Source organism: Pongo abelii, chromosome 7, assembly GCF_028885655.2.
Source record: "Pongo abelii isolate AG06213 chromosome 7, NHGRI_mPonAbe1-v2.0_pri, whole genome shotgun sequence".
NCBI lineage: Eukaryota > Metazoa > Chordata > Mammalia > Primates > Hominidae > Pongo > Pongo abelii.
Window position 1 is genome coordinate 109,579,647 of NC_071992.2, and position 13,186 is coordinate 109,592,832.

The 13,186-nt window shown below is 41.6% G+C and overlaps 1 protein-coding gene across 1 annotated transcript in view; it reads left to right on the plus strand.

Moving 5' to 3' along the window:
• Positions 1–5,564: 5,564 nt before the first annotated feature.
• The window catches only part of CIBAR1 (CBY1 interacting BAR domain containing 1), a 29,976-nt gene continuing 22,354 nt past the window's right edge, over positions 5,565–13,186 (plus strand). The window contains exons 1-4 of the mRNA XM_054518668.2: positions 5,565–7,103; positions 7,650–7,884; positions 10,062–10,130; positions 11,357–11,458. Coding sequence (XP_054374643.1) covers positions 7,081–7,103; positions 7,650–7,884; positions 10,062–10,130; positions 11,357–11,458 — 429 coding nt within the window. The 5' untranslated portion in view covers positions 5,565–7,080. The remainder of the gene's footprint in view (positions 7,104–7,649; positions 7,885–10,061; positions 10,131–11,356; positions 11,459–13,186) is intronic.

A 13,186-nucleotide genomic window follows, 5' to 3' on the forward strand; every position in this document is an offset into this window, starting at 1 on the left:
TAGACTGATGCTAATAGGTATATTAACGGTGCTTATGTAGTGTTAGGCATATAGACCTTAATGATAAGACGATGATACATACAAATCAAACTTTTTTTCCAGCAAAAGATTGAGTGTGTGTTTATTTACTTAGCTAACAATATTAGCTCAACAATATTATTACAAAGTTTTCCCTTTTTGAATTCTCCAAGTTACAGAAACCCTGACAAATTTATGGTATTAGTAGGCACTAACCTTTTTGGACCACTTACTATTTCAGGTACCATACTAAGCACTTAACATCTAGTACTCTGCTTAATCTTCACAACCCCAGAGCTAACCCCTGAGGAATGTGAGGCACTCCAGGAGTCTAGGTCAGTGGTTCCCAAAGTATGGTAGAGACCAGCAGGTTCAGTATCACCTGAGAATTTGCTATAAAGGCATATTCTTGATCCTCACCTCAGACCTCCTAAATGAGAAACTCTGGGGCTGGGGCCTAGAAAACTGTGTTTTAACATGTCCTGCAAGTAATTCTTGCTAATGCTTGAGAGAGCAGTGGAGCCAGACTTTAAATCCAGATATTAGACATCAGAGCCCATCAAAGCCCATGTACTTAATTACTTAATTGTACTCTCTCCCTATTATACTAAGAAGAAGACCAGTAATAGGTGATTTCTAGTTAAAAACTGGTGATAAAAGAGATAGTAGTCCAGGGCACTTTCATTCTATTCCCTTTGTCTTCCAGTGCTTGACCAAGTAACTTTAAGTATTAAATTTACCGCTAGAGGGAGTCCCAACATTCCTCAAATGCTGAACCTTTTAAAAGCATGTAAATAAACACACACAATCTTTTGCTGGAAAAAAAAAAGTTTGATTTGTATGTATCATCGTGAAAACAATTTGTTTAAGCTACTTAACATGGAACAGCTGCATTTGGAGTGATATTGTTAGGCACAAATCTACTTTTAACAAATAAATACACTATACCATGATTGGTCACTTAACATCTTCATTTCTAAAACAGAACTGAAGAAGGGAAGGAGGAAACTCCAATTAGCAAAATAATAATATACTTTAAATTAAAATAATCTAGTTTAAACTACATCATCATCTCTAAATTCCTGATGAAATAAGACTGGAAAAGAATTCAACAAAATTAGCCAGTTGCCTCTATAGTGTCTCTTTCCGCATTGCTCTGAGCACTTGAGTTCAGGAATGTTGAATTCAGCACCTAGTACGTGGCAAGTTCTCAGCAAGTAATGCTGAATAAATACGTAAATAAAGCTAATGCAACTCTCTGCCTCCACTAGGCCCCCCTTAAAACATGCTAAATAAATTGGAGTTCATTCAATGTTACACGAAATAATATTGTGCTGTTTTCACAATAAATACACAAATATCACATAGTAGTTCAGAAAAGTCAGACCCTATAATGCTTATCACCTGAAACAATAATTTCCAGAGATTTTGAAATGCTATACTCAGCGATAGATGGATCCTATGACACACACCCTCCTTCTTCCAAATATGGAATGACATTAAAATGTTTCAACTCCATCTTTGCAGAAAATAACTTTTTTGTATTTTATTTAATTTTCTATTTCAATAGGTGTTTGGAGAGCAGGTGGTGTTTGGTTACATGAATAAGTTCTTTAGTGGTGATTTCTAAGATTTTGGTGCACCCATCACCTGAGCAGTGTACACTGTGCCCAATGGGTAGTCTTTTATTCCTCATCTCCCCCTCCCAATTTTCCCCTGAGTCCCCAAAGTCCATTGTATCATTATTACGCCTTTGTGACCTCATAGCTTAGCTCCTACTTGTGAGTGAGAACATCTGATGTTTGGATTTCTATTGCTGAGTTACTTCACTTAGAATAATGGTCTCCAATTCCATCCAGGTTGCTGCAAATGCCATTATTTTGTTCCTTTCTATGGCTGAGTATAATCCACTCATATTCCATGGTATATATAAACATTTTCTTTATCCACTCATTGACTGATGGACATTTGGGCTGGTTCCATATTTTTGCAGTTGTGAATTGTGCTGCTATAAACATGCACGTACAAGTATCTTTTTTGTATAATGACTTCTTTTCCTCTGGGTAGATACCCAGGAGTGGGATTGCTGGATCAAGTGGTAGATCTATCTCTAGTTCTTTAAGGAATCTCCACACTGTTTTCCATAGTGGTTGTACTAGTTTACATTCCCATCAGCAGTGTAAAAGTGTTCCCTTTTCACCATATCCATGCCAACATCCATTATTTTTTGATTTTTTGATTATGGCCATTCTTGCAGGAGTAAGGTGGTATTGCATTGTGGCTTTGATTTGCAAAAAAAAAAAAAAAAAATCACTTTTAAGAGAGAAAGAGATCCTGGTACTCTGGAAAGAACATTGAAGAAAGAAGACAAAGATTCAGTTCCAGCTTTTCTGCTATCTAATCATGCAATTCTGGCCAAGGCACTTGTCCTCCCAGGCCCCCAGCTCCTCTTTGATGAGATAATGTGTCCTTGGAAAAAGTATAGCCTATAAGAAAGAACATGCCTCCAAATAGTAAAAAGATTTGAGAACAATTGTGTTAATGCATGTTTTTTAGATGCATGAAGAGTAAAATCAAGAGCCCATATCTTAGGAGGAAGTTTACTTGAGCACTTTCATTTCCATATATTGAGTACAGATTGAAGAGGGATAATTCAATATGCATCTGTTCAACAGTTATGATACCATTTACCAAGCATTTGCTAACAGCTTTAAGAGTTACACAATAGATCCCAGCACTTTGGGAGGCCGAGGGGGGCAGATCACCTGAGGTCGGGAGTTTCTGACCAGCCTGACCAACATGGAGAAACCCCGTCTATACACCCGGGAGGCGGAGGTTGCAGTGAGCTGAGATCACGTCATTGCACTCCAGCCTGGGCAACAAGAGCGAAACTCCATCTCAAAAAAAAAAAAAAAAAGAGCTACACAATAAATAACTTGCTTTAACACATCAATAGCTTCACATTGATACAAAGACAATGACTGTAATGGTTAATTTTATGTGTCATTAGGCATTCCACCAAACATAATTCTGCATGTCTGTGAGGGTGTTTATGGATGAGACTAACATTTGCATAAAGGAGGGTGCCCTCCCTAATGTGGGCAGGCCTCATCCAGTCAATCTAAGGCCTGAATAGGAAAAAGTCTCAGTAGGAGGAAACTGCTCCCACCAGACTGATTGACTTGGGACGTCATCTTTTCTAGCCTTCCCAGTAGGACTCAGTCATCTGTTTTCCTTGGGTCTCCACCCTGTTTGCTTTCAGACGGGAAATAAACCATCAGCTCTTCTGGTTCTCCAGCCTTTGGACTTGAACTGAAATGACATATTGGCTCTCCTGAGTCTCCAGCTTGTGAACTGCAGATTTTGGGACTTCTCAGCCTACATAATTACTTCAGCCAATTCCTTATAATAAAATTATACAATATATTATATATTATATTATATTTACAAACACAGACTAATAGTTCTGTTTCTCTAAAGAACCTTGACTAATACAAGAACTAATCTCTAAACTTCTTAGCATGGCCAAAATGCCCTATACAACCTGGTCTCCATCTACCCCTCCAACTAAATCTCAGACAGAACATGATGCCACCTCCTCCACTCCACCCTCATTGGCTTTCTTCCATGACCTCACACATACTGTGTTCCCTCTGTCATGGAGTTTTCACTCATTTATTTATTTATTCATTGATAAACTCAACTAATTATTGAATTTCTACATGAGTCAAGCACTGAGGTTGTATTGGGAATATAAAGCGAACAGGTAACAACGTGGCTAGTTTCATGAAGAATATGTTCTAGTCACAGAAGACAGAAATAGATCTACAGCCATACCTGAACATGCCTGATCTTGGAAGCTAAGTGGGGTCCAGCCTGGTTAGTACGTGGATGGGAGAAGAGAGAAATAGCATGTAAATAAACAGGTTAATTTCAGGACGTGACATGTGCTTCAAAGGAAACAAAACAGGGTGAAAGAATCATTTGGTGATCAGAGAAAGCCCCACTCATAGGTGTTTTTTAAGCACAATTTTATATGAAGGGGCCATCCATGTGAGGACTTGAAGAAGGAGCATTCCAGGCAGAGAGAATTATAAACACAGAAATAACTGTGAGATAAGTTTATCTATAGATAGGCACAGAGAGAGAGAGAGAGAGAGAGAAGCTTATATATATATACATATATATATGGCATGTATCTATAGCACAGTGGGGCACAAGAGAAGGTAGATGGGTAAGCAGAAATGAGATAAAGCCTTAATAGCCAGAATAGGATTTAAATTTTTATTTGAATCACACTGAGAGGCTTTGGAGGGTTGACATTATCTGATTTAATGTTTGATTTCACACTGCGATGTTCAACAGTGGACATGGGGAGACTAGTAAGGGAGGTTTGCAGTAAGGATGACTGGTGGTAGTAGCTTGGATTATGGGGATGTAGAAAAAAATGAAGAAAGAATGATTCAGGATGTATTTTGGAGATGGAACAGATAGGAATTGCCCATGTGGCTGGAGAAAAGAAAGGGTAACTCCTAGGTTTTTGACTTGAACAATCAACTGGGCAATAGCACCATTTTCTGAGATATGAAATTCTGCGTAGAGACGGGAATGGGGCTGGGGGAAGCAAGGGGGCAAACTGCTCATACTGTCCTTCTCTCTGGACTGTTTTTCACTCCCTCTTCACCTAGTTGACTCCTTCCTATTCTTTGGATCTCAGCTCAAATGTCACTTTCTCAATGAAGTCCTTCCCTGACGAGTTCAAACCAAAGCTCTATATTAAGTATACACTCAATTGCTGCCATGTAGTTTCCCCTAACAGTAGACTGGAAAAGTAGCCACCAATTCCTCTACCAACCACACCATCCATAACATTTCCACTGCCCTCTCACTCTGATCCCTCTAGTCTAGGCCACATGGCTTGCATTCGCCAATAGGGTATCAGCAAACATAACATAGGCAGAGACTTGAAAGGCACTTGTGCAGTTGACTTGTCCTGCTCCACTGTTTTGGAACTCTGAAACCATGGAAAGAAGCCTGGCTGAGGTGCTAGACAATGAGAAACACGTGGCCCCTGCTGACGACCTGCCAATGCCATGACACAGAAGTGAGGCCCCTTAGATCATCCAGCCGCCAGCTGACCAGAAAGGTGAGTAAGAGCCCAACTGAGCAGAACCAAGGTAAAAGAACCACCCAGCTCATTCAGAATCCCAAGCTAGCCAAACGATTGTAAAAAGTCACTAAGTTTTGTGGTGATTTGTTACACTGCAAAAGTGGATACAGTAGCACATACCTCAGTGGCAATTTTACTCATCTTTGTTTGATTAGCTTCTATCACTGCCACATGACTGTGAGCTCTCTAAAAGCATGGACTATTCTGACCTTAGGTTACTGTGCCAACCTCAAAGCCAAGCATAATACCTGGAACACACCAGGCATCCAACCAATAACATGCTGAGCGAATGCAAGGAGCAAAGAGAGGTACACATTGTAACACAAGCGAATAGGGGAAGTTCAAAACAAAGGACTGAGGACATCTATTTGTCCAAAATAAAAACTTTTAATCAGCAGCACACAGCAGCGAGGAATACAAGACCAAAATCACATTTCCTCTGTCTCAAAGGGCTCAAAGTCTAGGGTACAGGAAGCAGTACAAAATCAACAAAGTGTACTCTTTGAGCATTCCAACACTTCGCACTTCGCTCCTTCAGACAGTATTAGGACCCCGTCCCAAAGCGTTAGGACAAGGCCCTAACGCTGCCTGAAAAAGCGAAGTGCGGGAGGATCCCAGAGAGGTTTCTTGAAGCAGATAAAGTCTGAACTGAGGCCGGGCCCGGTGGCTCACGCCTGTAACCCCACCACTTTGGCAGGCTGAAGGGGGGTGGATCACTTGAGGCCAAGAGTTCAAGACCAGCCTGGCCAACATGGCGAAACCCCGTCTCTACTAAAAATACAAAAAATTAGGCCAGCATAGCGGTGCACGCCTGTAATCCCAGCTATTTGAGAGGCTGAGGCAGGAGAATCGCTTGAACCCAGGAGGCGGTGGTTGCAGTGAGCCGAGATCGTGCCACTACACTCCAGCCTGGGCAACAGAGCGAGACTCCATCTAAAAATATATGTATAAATAAACAAAGTCTGAATGGAGTCCTTGCAGTATTTACTGGGAAAAGCAGCACACGCCAAAGCCAGGAGGGTCAAAGGGACAGAGGCGTTCAAAGGACAAAGGAGAGCCTCCTGTTTGTTTGGGGTTTTATTCTTTTTGAATTTTTGTTCCCCTAGGCCAACCCCAAGAGCCAGAACTGTTCTTTATTTATCTCAGCACAGGTTCGGTGTAAGCGTTGCCTCCTTATCCGACGCTCAGGCCCTTCAGGTCCGGGACCCCTGCTTCTTAATTATGTTTCCATTATTCCCGGTGTCTAACACAATCTCTTCCACGAAGTCGGAACTTGATACATATTTGCTGAATAAATGAAAAGTTAAAGATGAGGCAGAAAGCACCGCTCCTTCCAAGGGCAGCTCTCAAGAGCCCACGTTTTCAGATTAAGCAGCGAAGCGGACGCGTCTGGTACGAGACTACAAGTCGCACAGGCGGAGAGGGGGCCCCCAGGCCTCTGGTTTCACGCCTCCCTCCTGGTCCCCGGCGGACCGGCGTCTTTTCTCCCCTGCTCGGAGTAGCCGAGCAGCGCTGGAGGCTGGCTGTCTGGTAAGCGCAGCTGTTAGAGAGGATGGAGGCGCCGTAGCCACGCGGTGCTTCTCACAGGCTTGGCCGGCAGGGACGCGCGGGACAACCGCGCAGGCGGCTCTGCAGGGGTGGACGCGCCACCACCCCTCTCGGTGCCCGCCTGCTTTGAGCTTTCCGAGCCCCAGCCGCGGTCAGGCTGCCTCGGGCATTGACCGCGGGGGCGCGCGCCCCGTTTCCATAGAAACGCCCGGGCTGGCGCGGCGGCGCGAGGGGCGGGCTCTCAGGTTCCCGGCGGCTGCTTGCGCCCCAGCGCGCGCCCAGGCGCCTTGGAATCCCCGTCCTTGGGCCCCCGCAAGGTCCCCGGCCGTGCGCGAGGCAGCGCGATGAGGCGCACCCTGGAAAACCGGTAACAGCCCGAGTCCAGCTGCCCAGGGCCGCCCACACTGGAGGGTTGGGGTGAGGGAAGTGGAGCCTCTGTCCGTGGGGCCTCTGCGCCGAATTCCGACCCTGAGTGGGAGGCTGCACGGTTCCCGCTGTGGCCTGGGGCCTAATTCCCTGGGCTGCAGCGACCGCCGGCGGCGAAGGGGAGCCCGGGGCCCGGCCGGCTGCCACCCACCCACGCCTCCGGGTCTCGGGTCCCCACACTGCCGCGGGCAGTGCGGAAGCCTAGGAGGCAGCCGGGCGCCCAGGCCGCGCTGCGCGGAGCAGCCGGAGCAGCCACCTCCCCACTTAAGGCCAGGCCCACCCGGCCTGGGCCTTTTCCTGTGCCTACACTGTCCGGATAGTGAGGTGGCCCCATGGAGAGCAGTCCGCGCCGGGAGATGCTGGATCGTCGGTGGGTTTACGCCTTCAAAGCTGCAGAATGCCCGGGGAATGTTTGCATGTTAAATTAACGTGAAGCCTTCTCATCTCTAACGAGAATGTTTTGCCTTTTGTGTCACCTTTTCCCTAGGAACGCTCAAACGAAACAATTGCAAACAGCTGTCTCAAATGTGGAGAAGCATTTTGGAGAACTGTGCCAAATCTTCGCTGCCTATGTGCGGAAAACTGCCAGGCTGAGAGACAAAGCAGACCTCCTGGTGAATGAAATCAACGCGTATGCTGCTACAGAGACCCCGCATTTAAAGCTGGGCCTGATGAACTTTGCAGATGAGTTTGCCAAACTTCAGGATTATCGACAAGCAGAGGTATGGAGTGAGATCACAGTGTCATTGTTATGAATGAGCCATGAAGCAGTGGATGAAGGAACCGTGGAAACTTTCACTTGTAATCTACCTAACTGCAGAGGTGGATGCAAACTTGATAAAACGTACATTTTCATGTCTGTAAGACTGTGTGAGTCTATTAAAGAGAAGCGTTCTGTGTTTTATTTTACCGTTTTCAAGCTAACCTTTAGGGCATCTTGAAGTCTTGAATTTCCCCACTTTATTTGCCAACTTTTAGCCAAGGGGTGGCTGTTTACTGGGGGTAGTGGGAATAGTACCCAGGGGGAAGAAAATAAGCATAACTTGATGTCTTGTGTGGCACGTAAGTACGTTTTAAAGAATGACTGGAGATGGAAATGTTGGGAATGGTAATGTGGATGGATAAATTATTAATAAATGGGCAAGAGATCATTGCTGCATCCATGCTCTGGAAAATTGACCAATGGTTTACTAACAACAACAAAATGCTATGAATTATATCATGGAAGCAAACCAATACTGAGACACCGTGTGGACTTTTTGCTCTGGGTAGCAGGAGAAATGTCCTTGTGATTGTTTTCTTTCTAAAAGCCCATATTTTTCCTTTAAATACTTAATAAGCACTTTTACTTGTATTTATTTCCAGTTTCACGGCATAGGTTAACTTATCAGAAGTTGCCCAGTTAGAACTGCGTTGCTTTTTTGTACTTTTCTCTTCAGAACCTAAAATGGAAATTTCAGTTTTCAAAAAACAGAATGAGTATTAAAAAAAATTGAACTCATGATTGCTATCCATACAAATTTGAAGAGTAATCATATTTGGAGGTACTTTTGGAAAAATGTGGAGTTCTTGTCATGAAACTTCTGTAATAAACAAGTAACTCTCAATTATATATGATAACTGGGGACTTAATGTTTCAAAGATAATTTATATTCACAGGTAATCCTAAAATCTTATTTTAGCCAAAAATTTCAATGCCCCTTTGTAGAAAACCTTTATGCTATTTATCAAATAGCAAAGTGAATTGATTTGCATTTGTTCTCCTTTTATTTCCCTTGCTTACCAAATGGTGGAGGTCCTAATGAACAATGACAAAAAGGTAGGCAACAAAAAGGAGAACAGGAAAAAGACTTAGATAATCCTTAAACTGAATAATCAGTATGGATTATAAGAAATGGTGTAAAGCAAACTGTCCTGAATATCTATGATTTTAGGATTCCTAATATTTGAATACTTGATGCGAAGTCGATTTTTATTTTCCTAACATATTTTAAAATGAAACATTCATATACATTTTATTTACAGAAACTAAAGAAAAATCAATATGAAATTAAGTGTATTTGTCGATTATATAAATATGTATCATTAAAAAGCCCTTTTCCTGCTATTAAAATAATGTTCATTTTAAGCAATTGAATACATGTCACCTATCTTGAGAAAAAAAATTTTAATGTCCAAGAGTTATTTTTCTTATGCTGTATTTACTTGCCTTAAAAAAAAAAAATCTGTCTCTTCAGTGCCTTCCACTAGTACTACTTGTAAAAGAAGTAATTACTCAAAATGTGATTTAAAAACCTGTAACGTTTAAGAAAAACTATTTAATTCTAAATGAAACAGAGGTGAGACATACAGTTTGACAGCTCAGCAACTCAGACCATTTATCTTGTTCTGTAGGCTTCGATAATTCACAAATGGCTTCTCAGAAAAAAAAACGCAGCAAATACAGTGCTCTCTAAGCTTTTTTGCTTTTCAAGGTTATGTTGCTTTAAATGTTTCCAAGATGCTCTGTCTTTCAGCTTTGATTTTCTTTTCTGAAAAGTTGAGCTATTACAGTTCAGAGATAATATACGCAAAGTATCCATTACTGTGCTAACACACTGAAAATGTTAGCTGTATTAAAATTTGAGCTGTCTTAACACCCTTAAACCACTACTTTAAGGTAAAAAAGTAATCCTAAGATGATGATGTGGCCAGGATGAGCTCCTGGGAAACCTGAGACATTTTCTTGTCATTTTGCTCATGAGGTGCTTTTCTACTTTTACTGTTACTGTGCAGCTTAACAGTTTTTAATGTGTTTAGAGTTTAGATTCTGAGTCTTATCAATTTCTAGTGATTAGCCTTTTATTTATAAGTTAAAAGGTTAAACATTCTAATTTAAAATTTTAATAATTTTCAATAGGTTGAAAGACTTGAAGCCAAAGTAGTTGAACCCTTGAAAACTTATGGGACCATTGTGAAAATGAAACGGGTAAGTAAATCCATTTTCTCACTTACTATGAGTTACTCTGGCAAAGAGTGTGAGGTTTCCAATTGATTTTTTAAATAAGAAATACAAAGTAGTGGCCAGGAGTGGTGGCTCACGCCTGTAATCCCAACACTTTGGGAGGCCGAGGCGGGCGGATCACGAGGTCAGGAGTTTGAGACCAGCCTGGCCAAGATAGTGAAACCCCGTCTCTACTAAAAATATAAAAAATTAGCTAGGCATGGTGGCATGCACCTGTAATCCCAGCTACTCAGGAGGCTGAGGCAAGAAAATTGCTTGAACCCAGGAGGCAGAGGTTGCAGTGAGCTGAGATAGCGCCACTGCACTCCAGCATGGGCGACAGTGTGAGACTCTGTCTCAAAAAAAAAAAAAGAAAAGAAATACAAAGTAGTATATAGTCATTCTTTTTACTCTGAAAGATCACTTAGATCTTTAAGAATAATGAAATAGTTTTAGTGAGCTTATTAAGTATACTGTAGCAACATAGACATTATTATGAAAACTTTAAAATAATTATCATGAAAAATATATGGACAGAAATTGCTTTACTATATGAATATAAGTTTTTCTTTAAAGCAGGTGATAGCATTTAGACTTTTAAAATGTGTGAGTTATATTTTTAAAACTAACTTTATTGAAGTGTAAATTACATCAGCAGTCCCCAGCCTTTTGGGCACCAGGGACCGGTTTTGTGGAAGACAATTTTTCTTTAGTTTTCACAACAGGGTTTGCACTCCTATGAGAATCTGATGCTGCTTCTGATCTAATAAGAGGCAGAGGTCAGGCCTTAATGCTAGCTCGCCCACCACTCACCTGCTTTGCTGGCCCAGTTCCTAATAGGCCTGGGGGTTGGGAGCCTTGATTTATGTGCAATAAAATTCTTCCATTTTAAGTGATCATTGAATTTTGACAAATGTTTATACCCATGTAACCACTACTGCAATCAAAATTACACATTTATATGCATATATCTATTATGGTTAATAGTTTTGCACTGAAATTGTGTCATTATTTTGAGAGAATATTAAACACATTCTCACATACATAGACACTAGTTATGTAATACTTGTAATTCCTGTGGTAATGGTACCAGGATCACACAAGAAGTATTCTTCCATTCTTAAAACAATTCTTAAAAAAATTCTTCCATTCTTAAAACTGAATTTTCTTAAGTCAGACATTTTTACTAACAAAAAAATGCCAATTTGCAGGATGACCTCAAAGCAACACTCACAGCAAGGAATCGAGAAGCTAAGCAATTAACTCAGTTAGAAAGAACACGTCAGCGAAACCCATCTGATCGACATGTTATTGTATCCTTTGAATTTGGGTCTTTAAAAAAATTTTTAAGGTATGGAGTACAAAAGTAAATGTATATGGAAATTGTGCATTTTTACTTTTAAACAAGTAGAGAATTTGAATACAAAGATTGAAAAGAAATGCATTTAGGAATTCTCACTATAGAAATTGGCTAATTTTAAAGAGGTTTCACCACCTAATTCAAATCACCTTATATTGTTTTACACAGTAGACTTTGCAAACGAACAAACAAAAAATTCAGATGTTTTTATAAAGAGTAAATTCAAATTTCTGAATTTTATTTTCACATGGTGATGACTAAATATTAATTCTACAATTAACTTAAAGATCTGTTGTTAATCCTAATATATCAGTGTCCTCTATGCCCTGCTTTGAGAAAAGGAAAGAAAATTTTCCCATTTCCTTCATCTTTTAGAAATAAAACAACTATGTGACATCATGACTTCCAGCCAGTTAACCTCAGGAGACTTAAGAGTATAATTAAGATCCAAGTTGGACACACAGAAACCTAGATAGGACTGTCTACTATAACAAGGTTCTTCTGTTAAACATGACTGTTTCTTAAACTACAATGTGCCTTGTTCGTGAGTAAACAAAAGCATACGAAATAGTGCCTAATTGCCAGTAACTGAGATAGGTAGGACTGTGTAGAAAGCACTAACATCTGGCTGGGCGTGTTGGCTCACGCCTGTAATTCCAGCACTTTAGGAGGCCGAGGCGGGCAGATCATGAGGTCAGGAGTTCGAGACCAGCCTGGTCAACATAGTGAAACCCTGTCTTCACTAAAAATACAAAAATTAGCCAGGCATGGTAGCACACACCTGTAGTCCCAGCTACTTGGGAGGCTGAGGCAAGAGAATCGCTTGAACCTGGGAGATGGAGGTTGTGGTGAGCTGAGATCACACCACTGCACTCCAGCCTGTCTCAAAGCGAGACTGTCTCAAAAAAAAAAAAAAAGAAAGAGAGCACTAACATCCCTACTGCCTCTTTTTCCCATTCCTTCTGTGTGTGTCCTTCCTGCTTCCTTAAGGTTGTTACTGCCCAGCTCAGCCAGAAACCACATGAGGAGTGGCTCTTTGAGAGCATTTGAGGTTCCAGAACACCTCCATTCCTGAGGGGAGTCTCTTGAGCAGCGATTTGGGGCTGCGCCAGTTGCTTGGTCCTTCTTCCTTTGGACCAAAGGTACAGAAGCCCAACTTTGTACCAAACAAAAATGGGCAGCCATAGGGCTGGGAGTGCCCACTGGAGACTGGGACAGAAACATCTAGATAGTCATAGTGGCATAAGATCCCCAAATGGAGATTATAGAATCTGTGTTTTAAGCAAGTCAGACAAACCAGAGAATGCTGGAAAATTTATGACTGATAACTAGAGATCAAGGCAGAGGCTATGGGGCAGGGCGGAGGGGGAGGGGTTCACCAGTGTTTAAGAATTAAGCTAGGGATGAAAATTTTTTGTTTTGTTTTGTTCTTTGTGGCCTGGAGTCAGGGAGGTGGTGATACATGAAGACATTTGGAATCCTGAGTAGTTGGCACGATTGAATCAAGTACTGGTATCTACAGTAAATACAGAAATGAATCTATTCCTAAGACAAACATTTTTCTGACTTGGATGCTGTGCTGTAAACACTGCTGTGGAAGGGAGATAATCTTAGAGCACAGATGAAGCAGGTCTGTGGGTTCACATGGTGGGGAAATAAATATAACCTAAGAGATTACTGC